A 20,375-nucleotide genomic window follows, 5' to 3' on the forward strand; every position below is an offset into this window, starting at 1 on the left:
CTCCTTATTAAAAATAGCTAACACCAGTTTAATTTACTGTGTGATAAAATCCAGGACACAAGTAAGAAGGGAGACTCAGAGAATCATTTCCTTTTTTTTTTTTTTTATTAAAACCATACAAACATTTGTGGTCAGTTATAAAAGAGCTAAGTGGCTCTTCTGGCAGAGGGGGAAGTGCTGGGCACTCCATGCTCTGCTGTGAGCCAGATCTGCCTGGCCTCCACCCAGGGCCTGGGAATCCCTGCTTCTCAAGAGTCACTTCTGTTATTGGCCCCAGGTTCCTCCTCATATCTCAAGCTAAATCTACAGAAAGAGTAATGTATTTACACATTTATATATATTTATATATATAAAAGAGGACAATAAATGTGAAAAAAAGAAAAGAAACCAACCAAAGAAAAGTAGAATGCTTTTTTTTCTCCACAAATCTTGACTTTTCTGATATTCAGACATTATATAAATGTTCTGGGATTTTTTGTTTTGTTTTTAGTTTTCTCAGGTCTCACAAGACACTTAACACGTTTGATAGTTTTTTTTTATTATTATTGTTTTATAATTCATGGAAGATTGGCAGTGATCATTCTCTTTGTCTGACAAGCAGATATAAGGCACATACCTCATTGTAATTCCCTCCTTTCTCAGAGGAAATGAGTTCTACTTCTTTCAAAACAAAACACCATCTATGCACAGCAAAAAAAAAGACATAAGTACCAAAAACAATAAAAGAAAAAATAAATTGTACCTCATTGCTTTGACGCTGAATACTAGGTAAACTATTCGATATTCTGTGCGCAGCCACTTAAGACCGCAAGGCAACACTAACACTGTTGACAAAGTCACTGCAATACTTGGTGGCAGTACACATTCTGAATTAAAGAGCTTTGGAGAAAATTATATGGATGATTTCCTATAAAATGAAAATGTTTATAGCGTATACCATCATGAATCCATGTGCTATGGGCCACCCTAGGTCAGTAAGACAGATAACAAAGAAAACCCAACTTGAAGCATTGAAATATCTATTTGTATAAGCGCACATAAAGCACCAGAATGGGACCCATTGTCATGTTCACGTTACTGCCAAACAACCGTGCAATCCAACATCGAAAGTCTTGATCTTCACTGACAAAAATATAAAAAGGAACACATTGTTATATACACCCGCGAGTACCTTACCAGACTATGTAAATCAAGCCATGTAGATATCAACTAGAAGACTACTTATGGTGCTTGTGAACTGTAAGACTCTGAAGTGTGGTCGTTTTAACGTTGGACTTAATACCGTACTGGAATACTCTAGACAAACACACCACTTGGTAAGACTTGGTAGAAGCACTATAACATTAAGATTTACAGATTTGCAAAAAAGTTACATACAAACAAAATAACAATAGCAAATATGTAAATATCGCTTATAAAAAAAAACTATGATATACAGTATAAAGATATCAGGGTCTTTTAAAGTTGCTAATTGACCCCTTTCTGACCTGCTGGAAAGATAATGGAATTGAGAGGCTTTGTACCAATGGGGTCAAAGGGTAAGATATTGGCACATGAGCTAGTCTATGTACTTATAAAGACAGTGTTTATGTTAAATCTTGAATACATGCATTTATACCAACAGTGTACAGCAAAATAAAACAGTGACAATACACAGAATACTGTTTCAAAAGGAGTGAGCGCTCGCTCACCATCACATAGTAATACAAAGAGAAGGGCTTAAAAAAAAAAAAATAGCCTTCATTCCAGAAAAGGAATATATCTATTTATCTATACATATTTTTGAACACATCCCCCTTTCAGAGTGGGATGACAATTTTACAAAATAAATCTGTTTGGCAACTATCTCTTCCAGAACACTTTGTTGTTAAGTACATAATAGACTCATCTCATAATTTGCCACTTTTTCCTTAAGTGTTACCATTTTATACTTATTTTTTTTACCAGTTCTTCACATACACCAGAGGTTTTTCTCTTCCTTTTTCATTTATCCTATGGGAGGGGAAAGCAGAGAGAGAGAGGGAGAGAAAGAGAGGGAGAGAGAGCAGCTACTGCATGATAGCCAGAAACTTACTCTCCTCAGCAAGTGTAGTGAGGAGGGAGCTCATGTCTCCGATGGCCATGTTGCTGTGGGTGGGGGGCATGCTGTGGAAGTTGTTGGACACTCGAGGGGTAGTCAGCCGAGACGAGGTCCTTGACAGACCCTGGAATATGGAGGGACTTATCACCCCGGACACCAGGCTCCCCTGGTCGAAGCCGTCCTCCAGCATGGCACCAAAGTCCAAACTCACCACCTCGTCCAATACACCCGCCACACCATTGTCCACTGTGCTGGTCACCTGGTCTGCGCCAGGAGACAGGAGGGCGGCTGTGTCCCCGCCCCCTCCCAGCCCCACGGACTCCGCCATGGAGTCCAGCAGGCACTGGTCCTCCAGGCCGGGGAAGGAGGAAGCCTTGGTGTCTACTGTCTCAAAGCAGAGTGGGTCGCTGAAGCCCTGCTCCAGGTAGCCCTGGTCTGGAGCCTCCAGCTTTAGCCCAGACACCTGGTGGACGAGGGAGCAGTGGGTCCCACTCCTCTGCTGCTGCTGCTGGCTGAGGCTAGCCTGGGCGTCACTGCTGTTCTCTGGGTTGAGGTACTGCTGGGTCCTGGCCATGTTCCTGTAGCTGCTGTTGGCAGGTGGGCGAGGGACATGTGCCTGGGAGAGGCTGGAGAGGGTGTCCATGGAGGCCCTGCCGAGGACCAAGTTGTCTCCAATCTGACGGGAGGTGCTACTGTTCTGGTTCTGCTGGAAGTGGCTCTGGCTTTGCCCGTAACCCTGGGGAAGAGGCCCAACAGTGATGTGGGAGAAGTCAGGCCGACCAAAGGTGTGCGCAGGGTTGTGACCGTTCCCTCTCATCTCCATGCAGGCGTTAGAGGACGTCTCCAGCTTCACCTCCGGGTTGACTCTGCACGGGGCCTGAGGCTGGCTCGCTTGGGCACAACTGCTCTGGAAGTCTCTGGGGAACTGCACTTGCTGCTGTACCACCATGTTCCCAAACCGGCCAAAGGGAGCGGAGGCAGGTAGCTGCTCTGAGCTCTGCCACCTGCCACACAGCCTCTGCTGGGTCTGCTCCCTCTGAGGGGACCTCTCGGCACTCCCAGAGCTCACCTCATTCCACTGGATGGGCAGCTTACTAGGACTCCCTCTCTCCACTACCTGCTGGTGTTGCTGGGGGTTGTGGGGCCCGGGGAAAGCCAGGTTCAACCCTGACCCATGGATCTGTTCCATCTCCCCCAAAGAGGGATGGGAGAGGTCCCCTTGGACAGGAGCCATGTGGTCCTCCAGGTGGTTGTAGGAGGCCGCCTGAGTCTGGGCCTGGGAGCGGAGGTACTGCACCAGGTCATCCGGCAGCATGTCCTCATCCCCTAGCAGCAGGGCGGCCTCCCCTTCCTCCTCCATGGCCAGGGCCTCTAAGGCTGAGTGCTCCATGATGCTGGGGGGACAGGGGGAATGCTGAAGGCCTCTCTGCAGGTTGCCCTCTGAGCGGGTGTAGTTCTGCAGGCTGAAGCTGCGGCCCTCGACCGTGGGCTGCTGGAACCCAGACAGAGGAGGAAGAGGGTGGATGTTGTTCAGACTGTTGAAGCGCTGCACTTGGGGCAGGCCAAAAGTATCAGGAGCCTGCGTCCGCACCGGGTCACTGGCCCTGCGATCGATGCTCCCCAGACCCTCACCGGGGTACAGCACCCTCCGCCGGTACCCTGAATGGCCCATATACCCGTTGGTGTACCCGTTGGTGAACCCGTTGGTGCCGTCACTGCAGCGGCGCGGCCTGACCAGAGGGGGCAGCGAGAGGTTACCTCCGTCCTGGCCCTCGTCCATCATGGCCATGCGGGTCTTCAGGCTCATGCGCTCCATGTTGGGCAGAGGCGTGGGGGGCGGGCCGCCGGTCGCCGCTGCATATTTGGCTTTCAGGTGGTAGTGCTGTGCCGGGGTGAGGTTGAGCATCCCCCGAGACCCTCCTCCCACGCCTCCTGCCGCTACACTCCCCCAGCTGCCACACGGGAGCAGCCCTATGCCCCCTCCCCCACAGTGGCTGGCCTCGCTGGAGCGTCGGGAGGCGTCGGTGGAGATCGGGTCGTAGGAGTCGGTGGAGCTGAGGTTGTGGTGGCGGCGGTGGTGGCCTACGGCTGCCGTGCCTTCACACTGGGAGGCCTGGCTGGAGCGCCGGCTGGAGAAGCAGTGCGAAATGCCAGACGAGCGCCGGCTGCTGCTCAGGTAGGCAGAGCTGGTGGTGCTGCCGCTGCTGTCGCGCCGGTCTCGGAGTAAACTCAGCACGGTCAGCTCGGTGCTGCCCAACTCCGGACGAGGAGGAGGCTGAGGAATGGACACCGGCCCCAACTTGCCCAGACAGGAACCTATAGGGGAGCGAGACAGAGGGACAGGATAGGGAAAAGAGAGGAGAGACAGGTAGTGACGCGGGAGGAGTCAATAGAGGAGGAGGAGGGAGAGATAGGGTGAAAGGAAGGGAATAAAAAAGAGGAAGGAAGGGAGGAATCGATAGAGGAGGAGGAGGAGGGAGAGATAGGGTGAAAGGAAGGGAATAAAAAAGAGGAAGGAAGGGAGGAATCGATAGAGGAGGAGGAGGGAGAGATAGGGTGAAAGGAAGGGAATAAAAAAGAGAGCAAGAGATGAGTACAATGCAAGTGAGGAGGAAGATGCATCTTTCCCAGACAACCGGCAAAACCCGGCCATGAAACGTGGTTACATGCTAGACGGACTGATACGATATATGGCATGATATGGGTTTGATACCAATTTCCAGCGTAACAGAAAATGTTAAGCATTTTGGTTTTGCCTGAACGCATTAGTCCAATCGGCAAGATGGAATTCAAGGTAATTAAGCTTTGAAACACTGGAATCTGTTGAGATGTTCAGGGCTATTTTCAGTTTACAGCAGCATTGTCTCTACCCATTGAAACCGGGAAACACATTTGTGTTATGCTGTATATAATGCATTATTAGCAGGCGTTTTAGGTCTAAATGGGTTAAAGGCTGTATTAACAGAAGCATCTTACAGGAGTAATTTGGTAACCAAGCAAGTGCTCTACAGCAGGGGTTCTCAAACTTTTTTATACCACAACCCCATTTTATTTAGGAATCTTTTTGGCCACCCCACATTTAATGTATCGCGTAATTTCAACGTGGAATTAAGGAATATCAAAATAAAAGCACACGTTGTTGAACTTGATCATGCATATTTATTAGAAAATGTAATTACAGCACTATGTTATCAATACACATTTATAACACAAGGCATATTTAGGCAGAATATGTTGCCAGAACATATAAATAAAATAAAAAAGTAAATTTTAAATCTTTTACTTGCCAATGCGCAAGTAACCTACCCACGACCCCACTTTGGGTCGCGACCCGTAGTTTGAGAACCGCTGCTCTACAGTATGTGTGTCATGTTAAGACTGCTTCAATAAGCCATTGTAAACTTGTTATGTTGGGAGAGATTCAGATTTGAGCTTGCAGAGGTTAAGCCTGCGTAGTCAAAGGCCATGTGTTTTACAGACTGCAGTCGTGTGGTAATATTGTGCGTCGGCCTTACCCTTCCCCAGGATGTTGGGTAGCGTGGAACCTTTGGGGGGCGGTGTGGGGGACAGGGGACCCAGCCTGGGCGGAACACCGTTCACCTGCCTCAGCCTCTCCATCTTGATGTGCTCCATCCAGCGCAGCGGACGGCCCACACTTCGCCTCGCCTGCAGGGTGAGCGTGGCAGCCGTCGCTGTGGAGACCGTGGAGTCCATGATGGGGGCGGGCTCACCCTCGCACTCGTCGTCTTCCTCCTCGTTCTCGTCGTCATCGTCCTCCTCTAGCCCCTCCCCCGGCGAGCGTCCGGCGCTCACAACAAGCTGGACTCCACGGCTGGCATAGACGATGGAGGACTGGTCACTGCTGCATGTAGACTGACCGCCAGGGCTTGGCTGAGACGTCTGGACCGAGAGAGAGAGAGAGAGAGAGAGAGAGAGAGAGAGAGAGAGAGAGTTAACATTGTGCTTAACACAAAAAGGACAACACTGTATGTTACTAACATTCGTAGGATGTAATGCGTTTGGAACATGCTTTTCAAATGACATGAGAACTACAGCGATGATTATTCGTACCACCCACGATCTCAGAGTATTACTCTAAACTGGGTTAACCACGACACCAATGGCTATATTTTCTCCCAACTTCAAGTGTAATATTCTACACTTCAAGTGCAATAATCACAAGTGCAATTATCTACCCATTACTGTCTGACATGACACTGTGATTGTTGTATATTCTGTATATTGTGTATATAGTATTGTGATATTGTTTCTTTTTTATTACTTGTGTGTATAGTATCATATTGTATAGTATTGTGATGTTATGTTTATTTTTTTATTACTTGTGTGATTATTTTCTATTACTAGCACCTTAAAGGAAAACTCCAACATTTTGGGAAATTAGCTTATTTGCCATCTACCCTGCAGTTAGACAAGAAGATGCATACCTTTTTCTTCTCTGTGCATGCAGTAGGAGTAGGAAGACGTTGGGTACTAGGCTAATGGAGGAACCTACTTCCAGTGACTGACGCTAAGCTAGGCTAATGGTGCGTGTCTTCCTACTCTTACTGCATGCACAGTGAAGAAAAAAGGTATGTATCGTCTTGTCTAACTCCAGGGTAGATGGCAAATAAGCTAATTTCCCAAAATGTTGGAGTTTTCCTTTAAGTTTGAGTCCCTAATCTCATTGTACGCAAGTATAATTACAATAAAGTCTATTCTATTCTACATGTAACTTAAATGTGTCCAGATATATACACGAACACTATGTTTGTGTTATTTCCAGAGGGCTGACAGGAAGAATAAAGGCTTCTTTTCAAAGTAAACTGGTGGCTAATTGACCCATTTCAAACCCGCCCTCTTTCCTCGATCCTCCAATGACAACTGTTGCTTCCCATCAGACATTTGCGATTGGAGGATCAAAAAAAGAGGGTGGGGTTTTGAGATAGGTCCATTGGGTTGTTTACTGTAGAATTAGCCGAGGACGAATGGAATCAGGTTTTTGGCAGCGAGCGCCAGTAGTGTTTAGAGTGGCTACTCGCCGCATTTGTTTACGAAGGATGAATCTGGCGGCGCGGCGGGAGCCCTAGGGCAGTATTGGGCACACTTTCAATACTCATTGCTCTCGTTGCTGTTTGGGAATGCATTTACTTGTGCCCAAAGGCACAGGAATTGCTCATAGCAGCAATATCACGCTTACTGCTGGCACTCATAAAGGACAATTAGGAAACAAGTCGAATAAACACATTATGAATGTGAAGGATGAGAAACTGGCCTGTTTTGGGTGAAAATGACAATTAATTGTGCCAATTTGTGGGATGAGAGAAAAGATGACTGCTAGGGATAATCACAGGAACGACTGGTGATCTGAATGGACGAACAGGCAAACGGAGAGACTTTGGGAGGAGGGTTTTTGTATGAGGACAATGTGAAGGGACATCCGTCTCACCTGATTACCCACTGTCCTTAGAAAGGGAGGGAGAGACATGCCGAGGCATGTGATAGAAGAGAAATACGTACTCATTAGAAAGGGTCAGTATCACACACACACACACACACATGTGATAGAAGAGAAACACGTACTCATTAGAAAGGGTCAGTATCACACACACACACACACACACACATGTGATAGAAGAGAAACACGTACTCATTAGAAAGGGTCAGTATCACACACACACACACACACACACATGTGATAGAAGAGAAACACGTACTCATTAGAAAGGGTCAGTATCACACACACACACACACACATGTGATAGAAGAGAAACACGTACTCATTAGAAAGGGTCAGTATCACACACACACACACACACACATGTGATAGAAGAGAAACACGTACTCATTAGAAAGGGTCAGTATCACACACACACACACACACACATGTGATAGAAGAGAAACACGTACTCATTAGAAAGGGTCAGTATCACACACACACACACACACATGTGATAGAAGAGAAACACGTACTCATTAGAAAGGGTCAGTATCACACACACACACACACACACACACACATACACACACACACACACACACACACACACACACACACACACACACACACACACACACGTGATAGAAGAGAAACATACTCATTAGAACGGGTCAGTATCACACACACACACACACACACACACACACACGCTCACGCCTCAGTGTTAACCACATACACACCTCAATGTTAAATAATGTTCTCTGCGGTTAAAGTGACGGGGAGTGGTATTTCTAACCCAAAACAAAGCATTCCACAAAGCCACAGGAACCTCTTACCATGGGCTTCTCCGTCTTGATGGACTTGACCTGCAGACATTCGTCCTGTTTTGAGGTAGCGTGGTTGTACTCCCTTTGGTCAGTGTACGCGCCCAGGGGCAGTTGTCCCGGCGACCTGCCCTGGCCGTTGCCCCCCCCGGGCTCCCGCGGGGGAGGGGGCCGCGGGTAGTCGCCGCGCTGCTTCTTGGTGACGTGCGCCTCGGGCCCGTGCACCGTCTTCACGTGCTTGCGCAGGGAGCTGGGGTCCGTGTAGCGCTTGGTGCAGCCGGGGATCTTACACACGTACGGTTTCTGGAGGGAGAGGAGACACGGAGAGAGCGGTTCAGGGAGACGATGGTGAACCCGACATATTCAAAAGCAGAGAGAGTGGACCACTGCAAGTAATACACTGTGAGGTTATATACACGGCTTCAATGTTTCAAAACGTTTACATGACATACACATGTGCTACTAAAGCTGGCCCTACGGGGAAATCCAGTACGATAGGCTGATGGTACAGACAGTTATATCGTTTGACTGCAGTAATCCATGCATTGTGCCGGATTGTTTCTTTGGGGAAATAGCAAACTGAGTCGTCAGCAAATAAGAATACAATACTTTTATTAATGCACAGCAACAATAGTCACAGATGCGTTTCAGCCCTAGGCTTTCCTCAGTGTTTGAACACTGACCCTAAGGGCTGAAACGTGTACGTGACTATCGCTGCTGTGCAATAACAACACGTATTACATGTATATATAATCTGAAGACATTTTATTTATTTTTATTTATTGTTATTCGCACTTACAAACATACATTCTGGGATAAAATAAGTAAAAAGAAGAACAGTTCAAATGTGCAGGAAAGGTCAAAAAACCCAAGGGCTTATAAGCGACCTCCCCTCTTAAACCTATATAGGATAACTACAACATTATGCACAAACACATGCGCATATCCCTCTCTCATACACACAGATACATACAATACAGCATTATACAACTATTATAATGTTGGGGGGAAAAATGTAAAAGACTTTACACAAATACACATAGACTACAGGATCTGTAGTTCTTTTTTAAGCTTACTTTTAAATATATTTAAAGTGGAACATGTTTCTATTAGATTTTGTCTAATCACTGCACCTTGATAAACAAATGAGAATTTGGCAACAGAGGTCCTACAGAAAGGAATGTGTAAGTCTTTATTTCTTCTTGTGAGATGTGCATGATAATGAGAATTAAACTCAAAATAAGTTTGAAAAAAATTAGGCAAAGATAAAGGAAGTGTGGTGATATTTGACATTGAATTTCATAACTAATATGTGTGAATAATTAGAGAATCCATAATGTAAAAGCAGGGCTTAGCCAAAAGTGATTATTGGTGTTAGATAAGACATTCCAAACAAACCCCCGCTCAGGGTAAGACTGGATTAGAGAACAACAGTTGCAGGTCATAAAAGGCCGCAGGGGAAGTCACACCCCACAGGAAACGGTGTCTCACTCTAAGGGTGCGGTTACACCTTTCGTTTCATCTTCGTATTGTTGTCATATGCGTTTCGCCGCGACGTCGTGCGCCTCGAGTCACACTTTCGTTTTTTTTTCGTTTTTGTCACCCGAGCACACTGATGTAGTACACTGCCAAAGCAGTAGGTGGCAGTAGGTGGCAAACATGAAGGCAATTTCATCAGAACTTGAATGTGCCTGCAAAGCAAATGTCAACAAGGCGGCCACCATCTTTTGCCTAGTTACCCAATGCAGCAATTCTTTTTCAGCAAAGCCTAATAAAAGTGCAATAAACAAAACGGATACATTCACTGTGTGTTCTGCCTGTCATTTGTTGATGAAACAAAACTAACATCAACACAAGTGACCACCAAGAGCGGATAGTTTAGTCTAAATAAAGATCGGTAGCATTGTTAGCTGCATGCTAAGGTCAATGGAGTATGCCATTATAACAATATAGCATTGTGGCTAGAAGCTAACGTTAGCTCACGCTACTTAGCCAGCACCAAACTGATGATATCGGGAGCTATCAGTGGTTAGATAACATTAGAGACAACGCTGTGTGTATTAAACAAAGGTGAATAGATGACTGGGCCATTTTGTTTAATGCTTGTTAAGTTGAAAGAGGAGCTTTGAGCTAACAGGGTTTGATAGCTAAAACTAGCTCATGTTATCCAGTGGCAGTGCCAATCGGTAATGCTAGCAGAATGAATGGATGTAAACTTTCTTTAACATATTGCATATGGGTACAATACAATACGGCTCAATACAAACAATTGTTAAGGGAATGCAGACTGTTGTAGCTTGGACTGGGGTCCTTATAACAATAACTTGACAACACATAGTAGCTGCAGCTATTTGGTTTGGGACAGCTCTCTGTCACCGGAAGGGCACGCAGATGGTATCTACTGCGCATGGGCGTTTTCGCAACAACGGCTCATGCAGACTACACGCTGTTGTCTGCGTGTTTTTTTAGCGTTTCTCCAAAACGCAAACACAATTTTGCGTTTCAGCCGTATCCACAAAAAAACGCCAAAAAACGCATTTCTGTGTAATAGGGACATGAAACGTATTCAAAAACGTATAAAAAAACGCCACAAATACACTAGTCTAACCATGGCCTAACTAGCAGAGGGACAGCCGGTCTAGCAGATAACTAGCAGACACATCCAAGGAACTATTAAGTCAGTATACTTTATATAGGAAATCTGGTATTACTTATTACATTAACCATATCAATGTAGAAGGTAACTTACAAAGAAGAAGACCATTTAGAATGTCACCCGAGTATGAAAGTAATAGTGTTATTTCACTCTTGTTATAAAATCCTGGTATATTTATCACAGTTATATTATCTGGTAAATAAAGGTTGGTGTGGTCTCCTATATGATGTCTGGTATCAGCCTAGAAGCAATGACTGTACTGGGATGATATGAGAGATCTGTAGGTCATTACACAAACCATATAGATTGGAAAATCAAAATAGTACACGAAGGAATGTTGAAGTGTTTGATGCATTCAGAGGAGACACAGGCCTCTGTCCAACTGAGAAGGCCACAGCCCAAAGGAGGGGGGTCATCAAAAGCGCCCTCCTCTGTACTCATCAAGAGGCCACACCGACGGGGGCCACCAGCAGACCCCCCCTGTTCACTGAAGGAAGACACCGACGGGGGCCACCGGCGGCCCCCCCCTTCTGTTTACTGAAAGAAGACCGGTACTTGTGATTGGTTGAACCAGTTTAAAAATAAGTGAGGTCATTTAAACCTATAAGTAGTAGAGCAGTACAGGTAGTTGGCAGGCCAGCCCACCTACCCGTCCCCAGGGGGGTCCGGCTGAGCCTCCAACCACACCACCAGAGAAATGTGCTGTTATACATGTGAGTAGAATCATGGACTGATTATTGTTGGCTAGAGTAACATGTAATTCCTACCTTAGACCAGGTTGTGCCCATGTGTATGGCTTAGTACATTCTCGCTTCATGCATAAACATGACTGCTATTTATGTGCAACAATGTCTTGATGTAAGGAAGCCACTGTGAATGGGCTATTTTGATTAACCTCATCAAACCTTCTGTACAATCATGTATTATGCTGAATTAATTCCTGTGTGCAACTGATGCCTTATCCACCCTTGGCCCTTTGGCAAATAAATCAGTTGAGTTGAAATATAGTTCCTTTTGTCTGGACTGCACGTTTATTTCTCATCTGACTAAGTCAACTGAGAAGACCATGTTTCCATCGCTCTCCTTTTCCTCCTTCCAGTTAGCGACCTCCTTGTGCTGCAAATAACCTTAGGAATTGTATAAGAATATACGACAGAAAACCAATTACTTTGTACATAATAACCCCTGTTTGATACTTGTTGACCTCATAAATTGTGAGTAGTTGCAGTTGTTTAAATAATGGTGTGAGTGGAGCATGCCAGTTCTTTAGTTTGTTCCAGCACATTTTGATTTGGTATAGTAAATCGTATCCCGTTAGGAGGGAACGGTAACTGTTGCCAATATGCTGCTATTCAGGACTCATGTTTAGCTGATGTACATCAGCTGTTTTGGGGTTTAAAGGTTCACGAACTGGATGTTCCACGGTAACGATGGCGATAAGCAGCTGCTAAATGTCACCGTGACCGCCTGTATGACGGAATTCAACCGTTTCCCCCTAGATATTATGTTTGTCAGTACCTCGTTTGAGTGCGTGCGGTTCTGGTGCTTGGCCCGGTCCGAGGCATTGGAGAAGGCCTTGTTGCAGCCCTCATGTTCGCACACATAGGGCTTCTCTCAGTGTGGGAGCGTAGGTGTGTCTTGAGGTTCTCCAGCCGGGAGTAGGCCTTGGCACAACCCTCGAACTGCAGAGCGGGGGAGGAAGGAGACCACGTTCAGGTTGACCAATCAAAGCAGTTAATCTAATCAACAGAATCTGTAAAATGAATGTATCCCTCGTGAATATCATCACGCAGAAGAACCTCATTAAGAAAAACTAGGGCTTATCCAGCGCCAAAGCAAAATTTGGAATATCTTTGTGATGACAGAGATGTGCTTTTTGTAGTCATATCTAAATGGCTTATGATTCATTAACCCGTTCACTGCCACACTACCAAAGGGTTAACCCTTTCAGTGTGACAATACAGAAGGTTAACCCTTTAACTGCCACACGACAAATGGTAAACCCTTTCACTGCCACACCACATGATGTAGTGAAAGGGTTAAGCATAACAAAAGAACAACAAACTAAAAAACGACCTAAAATACACTAATTGACAACTAAATCAATGGCTAAGACTAAGGTCCCTAAGTAGCTCATGAGTTGCTTGAGCCACAGTACAAGTACCTCCAGTGTCTGTGAACTATTCGGTAGTCACTAGTCAGCCAATTCCCCCCCCCCCCCCCACACACACACAGGCATGCGGCGTGCACATGGCGTAGCCGACGTTAGCTGTCCTTACGGTGCACTTGTGTGGTTTCTCCCCGGTATGTCGGCGCATGTGGACCACCAGCATGTACTGGGCCTTGAAGGGCTTCTGTTCCCGCGAGCACTTCGTCCCAGCGGCACACAAACTCCTTCTCTCCCCGTGGATGTGATCGTTGTTGATGTGCTGGGAGGAGGAAGAGGGAAGAGGGGGAGAGAGAGAGAGAGAGAGAGAGAGAGAGAGAGAGAGATAGAGAGAGAGAGAGAGAGAGAGAGAGAGAGAGAGAGAGAGAGAGAGAGAGAGAGAAGAGAGAGAGAGAGAGAGAGAGAGAGAGAAGAGAGAGAGAGAGAGAGAGAGAGAGAGAGAGAGAGAGAGAGAGAGGGAGGGAGGGAGGAGGGAGGGGGGGGAGGGGGGAGAGAGAGAGAGAGAGAGAGGAGAGAGAGAGAGAGAGAGAGAGAGAGAGAGAGAGAGAGAGAGAGAGAGAGAGAGAGAGAGAGAGAGAGAGAGAGAGAGAGAGAGAGAGAGAGAGAGAGAGAGAGAGAGAGAGAGAGAGAGAGAGAGAGAGAGAGAGAGAGAGAGAGAGAGAGAGAGAGAGGGGAGAGAGAGAGAGAGAGAGAGAGACGTTAAACCAGCTAAACGGCTGCCAGGTTTATTGGGTCACCCCTCTGAGGAGGCCGTGTTAACTGCAGGGTACATATGACCAGGCGAGAGGACATTGGAACGTTACCAGAGTGAAGTTTATGTTATTTGTTTAGGGTTGCCGAGGACACGAAGCAGATGGCACCCCGCTGATTTTACAGTAGTACTTTTTCCATTTCATTTGTTTCATTTGAATGCTCTTTTCCCTTCTCTCTCTCTCTCTCCCTCTATTGGAATCGGCACACAGAGGAATAAAGGCGGACTCGCGAGCCTCAGTGTCCGATCTGAACAGGATTTTCAATAAAACCCTGTCACTTCCCATCACATTGGGCCCTTGCCCCTCCGTGACAAGTGCTGGACAGTTGTGCTGCCGTGGCAACTTCCAATCTTGGCTTAGGAAGGAGGGAGAGGGAGGCGGCAGGGGCGGAGTGAGGATTGGGGGGGCGGGAGGGGGGGGGGGGGGGGGCTAGTGTGTGAGAAATCAAAAGTTCAGCGAAGGTGTTGTGAAAACGCGGAGGGCTTTGCGACTCCAGCCAAGCATTATATCTGTGTACGCCGCTCTCTTCTCTCTCTCTCTCTCTCTCTCTCTCTCTCTCTCTCTCTCCCTCTCTTATTCCTTTTGTCTCTTTACCTTCACTCGCTGTCTTATTGGCCAGTAAAGAAAGGGAGGATGGGTTAAGGAGGGATAGAGGAGGTAGAGACACACAGACAAAAGAATCCTCCAAGGGATGAAGACAACATCTGGCCCTCGCACAGAAGACAGCAGTGTGCGGTGGCCTCTGAAGCCAACCCCAGTGAGGCAGACACAATATCCTGAGCGAGAGCAACCAATATTATTACATTCCAGAAAGCAGAGGAGGGGGAAAAATAATCTTTAGCCTAAGGGAGGAAATGTAGTGAGAAAGAATGAGGAGGGGGGGTGGGGGGGTTAAAATGGAGACTTGACTTTGAAACGTCTTCGGCGTCTGGGGAGAACAAGCTTGCTTGAATGCCGACTCGCCAGACATGTGAAAGTGTAAAACATGCAGAGAAGAAGAAGAAGAAGAGGAGAATGAAATAAAGAGAACTGGGCGAGAGCAGTGAAACAGAGGAGAGCCTTCATCCCTCATTACACTCAGGTCACTCAGACTGCCTCGGAGGCTCTGGGGGCTCTCTTTAACTATTGCTCAGAGATAAGGGTAGAGTAGTGCCCCTATACTTAAACACCCTCAACTCAACCTGTGTGTGTGTGTGTGTGTGTGTGTGGTGTCTGTGTGTGAGAGTGTACATGTGTGTGTGTGCACATGTGTGTATTTACATGTGTGCATGTGTGTGTGCATGCATTTGTGGGGTATCTTTGTGTGCGAGTGTGCATGCGCACGTGCGTGTGTGTGTGTGTGTGTGTGTGTGTCTGTGTGTGTGTCTGTGTTTTCGTACATGTCTACATGAGCCAACACATCCATGCATGTGACTATGATGGTGATGATTGTGTGTGCGCGTGTGAGTGTATTATACCGGCAAAGTGACGGCAGGCAGTGCACCTCCAGGCGTGACCGTTACCAGACAAAGGCATCTTTGTCTCCTCCACACGGAGCCCCCTCCCTCACGGCAGCTAGTAGTGACGCGGTACGCAGGGCACTGGGGTCCTGACCAGGGCACCCATATAGCCCTTTGTTCCCCATCAAAGCAGGGGGGGGATCACCCTACAACAGATACTAACGCTATGAAGTCTGACCTTCCTTTAAGACAAGCCCCCCCCCAGGCTCCTCATACTTGAAACACACACGGCACTTTAGCAGCACCACGCTAGTAGGAATCAGCACGTTATAGACCATACTGTATCTGCGCTGCAATGTCGCTGCCTCCACGTCGCGTTGACATTTTGCGTAGAGAAAATAATGTTGTGTGACGTGGAAAATGTCACGTGATTTTGCTTAAGCTCCAGGCGCGCACCGTACTCCGATCTCCGCGAGACTTCTCCCACGGGTACATCTTGCGTGGAGCACGACTTCCCATGCACTTCCATCAGTGAAAAGGTCGGGAAAAGGTCGGGCGCGACGTGGAAGAAACGTGCCGTTTTGCGCAAGCTCCCACGCGAGCGCCCGTATTGTGCTGCGCGTGGAAATATTCACAGGGGGTCGATATGCCCGTGGGGAACAATTTCCCAAATGCATTGTCCCGCGTGATTATGCCCCCCCCCCCGGCGATATTAATTGAGGGGCAGATTAGCGGACATGAGGAAAAACCATTACAGTTAGTCAACGCAGTGACGGTGTGACGTGACGAGTGAAGAAGACATCTCGAGTGACTTTCAATAAAAGCCCCTCCATTCTTTTCACTTGGCAACTTTGTAATTTTAAAAGTGACAAACAAAAAGAGACTAATTCCAAACAGGAAAACGATCGGGCGACGGGACAGAACCGCGAGACGTTTGGCTGTTGAAGTTGGCCCCTATGATTGATCTCCTCCCCCGCCCTCGGTCAGAGGAGGAAACACAGGGGGGGAAAACTCCCGGTGTCGTCTCCCCTTTTCCTCCTGCCTCCCTGTGAGGGAGCCCCTGTGGCAAGCGATCGCTCTGAGGTGAGCACTGTTCAATATCCCACGGCTGAGAGCGATGGGAGCCACGCGGATCACACTACACTGGTAGCCCGTATCACACACACACACACACACACACACACACACACACACACACACACACACACACACACACACACACAAACACACACACACACACACACACACACACACACACACACACACACACACACACACACACACACACACACACAGAAACATACACACACACACACACACATACACACATGCATATACACACACATGCACAACATACACACACAACACACACACACACATGCACAACACACACACACAACACACACACACACACACACACACAAACACACACGCCGGTACAAACGAAGGAGGTGGTTGATGGATGTGATGCATTGAGCTGACAGAGAGGGCGACAGACAGCATAGGGAGGGGTTGGGGGGTAGCCGAGGACCCCTAATGGGCATGATCTAATGGCAATTCTTATTGAATCAATAATCTCCATGCTGAGCGGACAGGCCCTGTTGGCCGCGGCCAAATCGACAAACAGGCACTGATAGCGGCGGCGCGGCAGGTTATTCATCTTCACCCTGCCAGCTTATCGCCCGGCGACTGTAAAAAACGCCACCGAGATGGATTTAAGGGAGAGAGTCGCGCCGTGGAGAAAGAGAGAGAGCGCGCCGGGACACAGGACGCTAGGGGACACCTGGCTGCGACGCAGGAGAGGTGCACATATGTACACACACACACGACACGCACGCACACACGCACACACACACACACACACACACACACACACACACACACACACACACACACACACACACACACACACAACACACACACACACACACACACACACACACACACACACACACACACACACACACACACACACACACACACACACACACACACACACACACAGGTGGACATACTGTGCTCCCAGACACTTGGCCTAAATGGATGCCTGAGCATCAAGACTAAAACGTAAAGCACACAAACTATTTTACATGGATCGGCATATTTATAAAAAGAAAAAAAGGATCTTGGTTTAAAATAAATTTAAAATGATAATACATATATACAGTATATATTTTTTTCTTTTTTTCATTCAATCTATGCCAAGTCTCAAACCATGGATTTACACCCATGCATCACACATTACTGTAATACACAGAATCCAATCATTACTTTGCTATTTTTCCCACAATTTCCCCCCACTTCACAATCCATCTCTGCGTCTCCTTATCGAGCCCCCTCTCTCTCAGGGACACAGGCCCCGTGCATTAGGATGCAGGCGTGCATGAAAAGAGGGCCTGTTTACAAGGCAATTCCACTAAGCTGTGGGACCCCGCAACACCGTTTAGCTTATCAAACACGGCCTAATAAATCATATGCTCTTTGGTGATGTCAGTTGCCTGAAGCGCTTTGTGTAAAGAAAAACTAGGGGGGGTGGGGGGGGGGGGGGGGGGGGGGAGATGAAGGGGGAAGATGGGAGGGAAAAAAGCAAAAAGGGAAAGATTGAGAAAGAGAGAGAGGGTGAGAGTCAGAGAGTTAAGAGGAGGGAGGGGGCAGGGGGCCTCGAATTGGCATGTGTAATCAGCACAGAGTCTTTTCATCTTAGAGTAAGATACTCTAGACAGATAAGGAGCCCTAATCCTTCTCCTGATCAAAAAAAATCTGCATTTTACCAATTAAAGGCCTGCGCCAGCAGCCAGAGGGAGGGAGGGGGGGTGCCTTCAGACTGCGCCCCGCGTTTATCTCCTTCAACACCGGGGAGGCACGCAGTGGCGCCTGCCGCTTCACGACGCTTAAAACGCAGCGGAGGGCCACCGCCTTTATCTCCATCTAAGAACAGGGAGGGCCATCACAGCGCCACCTACACAGATGACCCGGAATAGCACGGTAGGACTGTTGGAGAGGTATGAAAGAGATGATTTTCACACCACACACACACACACACACACGCACACACACACACACACACACACACAAACACACACACACACACACACGCATGCATGCACACATACGCACACACCATCATCACTCTATATCCCCCACTTAGTCTAGCCAACGTCTCTCTACATCAACCCAGAGAGAGAGAGAGAGAGACATTAAAGGACCCACTAGGCCTTATCTTTAAAAGTACTCCCGCTGAGGGTGAAAATGAAAGAGAAAAACGAGAGGGAGAGGGGGTTACGCCAAAGGAAACCGGAAAGCGAAGGATGTGAGGTGTGTTAGAGAAAGAGAGAGAGAAAGAGGAAGAGAGGGAAGCGAGAGGCACAGAGTCGAAATGCCACGGAGTGATTGGTGAGGGAGGAATGAATGAAATAAATACGGCGACCAAAAAGTGACACCCGCCTCGCTTCTGCTGACTGGATAGGCCCGATAAGTGAGCTAAATTGCGTAGGCTAGATCTGATGTTTATCTTATCGGCTGCACCGAGAGCGCTTTAAGCGTGGATGATAAAGGGGGGGGGGGGGAGGGGCGTCGTGTCATGGCGAGAGAGCGCGTTTGAGGCTGTAAAAATATGCATCGGGAGCACGACGGGCAGCACGTTTCAACAAGGTGGAGAGCAAGGAGGGCGGCACGACGGGGCTTATTCCGAAATTCTAAATTAGGCCAAAAGCTAAATCAAAAGAGGGAGTGTTTAATCGACTGTTACTTTTGAATACTTACCAAAAAAAAAGCTATTTAATCTTAAAACACATCTGTCGTATCGAGTGTTCACCTTGTATTTATCAAATACCGTTAATACTGAAGATGAATCCACGTTAAGGAGCAATGTCTCGAGCCTCCCCTGCAAATAGAAGTTAACTTTGAGCGTTAAGCTCAAGGAGAGACTGGTTATATTCTCTCATTATAATTTTTTTCCTCTCGAAGCCATTTTCAGAAGACAAGTTGAAATAAAGGGGAGGGGATGCTCTATTGTTTGGCTATATGGAAATGTCCCCCCCCCCCCCCCCCCCCCAGTGTGTGAGAAGAGCCACTGTGGTCCAAATACTGTAGCCTACTTATCCTATTACAGAGGGGGTGGGGGGAGGGTGAGATAAGAGCATTTTCTCCTCCGCTCCGCTGAATTAGAGGGGAGGGATTCTGTAGGCGACGAGTTTTATTGGCATCTCTCTGCAATATCTGCATGTGCATAGAAAATGAGAAATAAAATGCAACATCAGAAACTCAAATGACAAAAAAGAAAAAAGAAAAAACATTCCAATCTGGAACGTCGAAACGGAAAAATTATACGGATTTCGTCAGTATCTGTCTACACGACAATCGCCGCGCTGATTATAAGTGTCGTTCGGCAAGGTTAGGGCCGGCCTCCATGTGTGGCGGAACCGACGAGTAGCGCTTAGGTCAGATGGCCACCTGCTGTGTGACTACATCGGGAGGAGTGTGGCGAGAGAAGCTTTTCCTTTATGAACTCCCCCCCCCCCCTGCCCTCCGCCCCAACTATCTAAACTCACCCTGCCCCCGGAAACCGGGCAAGAAGTTGTCAAGATCCTCAACCTTTTGAGCAGAGCCCTTCAAACGCGGGAGGCAGCCCATTCCGCGCAGAGGATATCAATTATAGATAGGGGTTACCACCGCGGCTGAGGATTGCAATGTCAGACAGCAAATAGACAGCCGTGGAGAGCTGAGGATCTTTCTATCAGATGTGTGCGCGCGCAGTGTGTGTGTGTGTGTGTGTGTGTGTGTGGTGTGTGTGTGTGTGTGTGTGTGTGGTACGCATGCACGTGGGCACATATATTGGGGTGCGTGTGATTCAGTGTCCTTTTCAACTGCATCACTGCGGTGTATCTTTCACGCCCCTTCTTTGGGCTCAGAGGTGAGAGAGGGCAAGTCTCCCCGTTCACTCTGCTGAATAGTAGTAATAGTAATAGTCCACCAGGCCACCGGGCCACAAGGGGGGGAGGGGGGAAGGCGCGGCAGAGCT

General features: G+C 47.5%; 1 protein-coding gene across 1 annotated transcript in view; it reads right to left on the reverse strand.

The window, feature by feature from the left end:
- Window positions 1-290: 290 nt before the first annotated feature.
- The window catches only part of gli3 (GLI family zinc finger 3), a gene marked incomplete at its 5' end in the record, with an annotated part of 24,568 nt that continues 4,483 nt past the window's right edge, over window positions 291-20,375 (reverse strand). Inside the window, 9 exon segments of the mRNA XM_084325836.1 lie at window positions 291-4,396; window positions 5,596-5,980; window positions 8,354-8,644; window positions 12,516-12,613; window positions 12,616-12,679; window positions 13,277-13,366; window positions 13,368-13,396; window positions 13,399-13,426; window positions 18,173-18,283. Coding sequence (XP_084181962.1) covers window positions 2,049-4,396; window positions 5,596-5,980; window positions 8,354-8,644; window positions 12,516-12,613; window positions 12,616-12,679; window positions 13,277-13,366; window positions 13,368-13,396; window positions 13,399-13,426; window positions 18,173-18,283 — 3,444 coding nt within the window. The 3' untranslated portion in view covers window positions 291-2,048.

This window comes from Notolepis coatsorum (genome assembly GCF_963971535.1).
Source record: "Notolepis coatsorum genome assembly, chromosome: 12".
In the NCBI taxonomy this organism is placed as follows: domain Eukaryota; kingdom Metazoa; phylum Chordata; class Actinopteri; order Aulopiformes; family Paralepididae; genus Notolepis; species Notolepis coatsorum.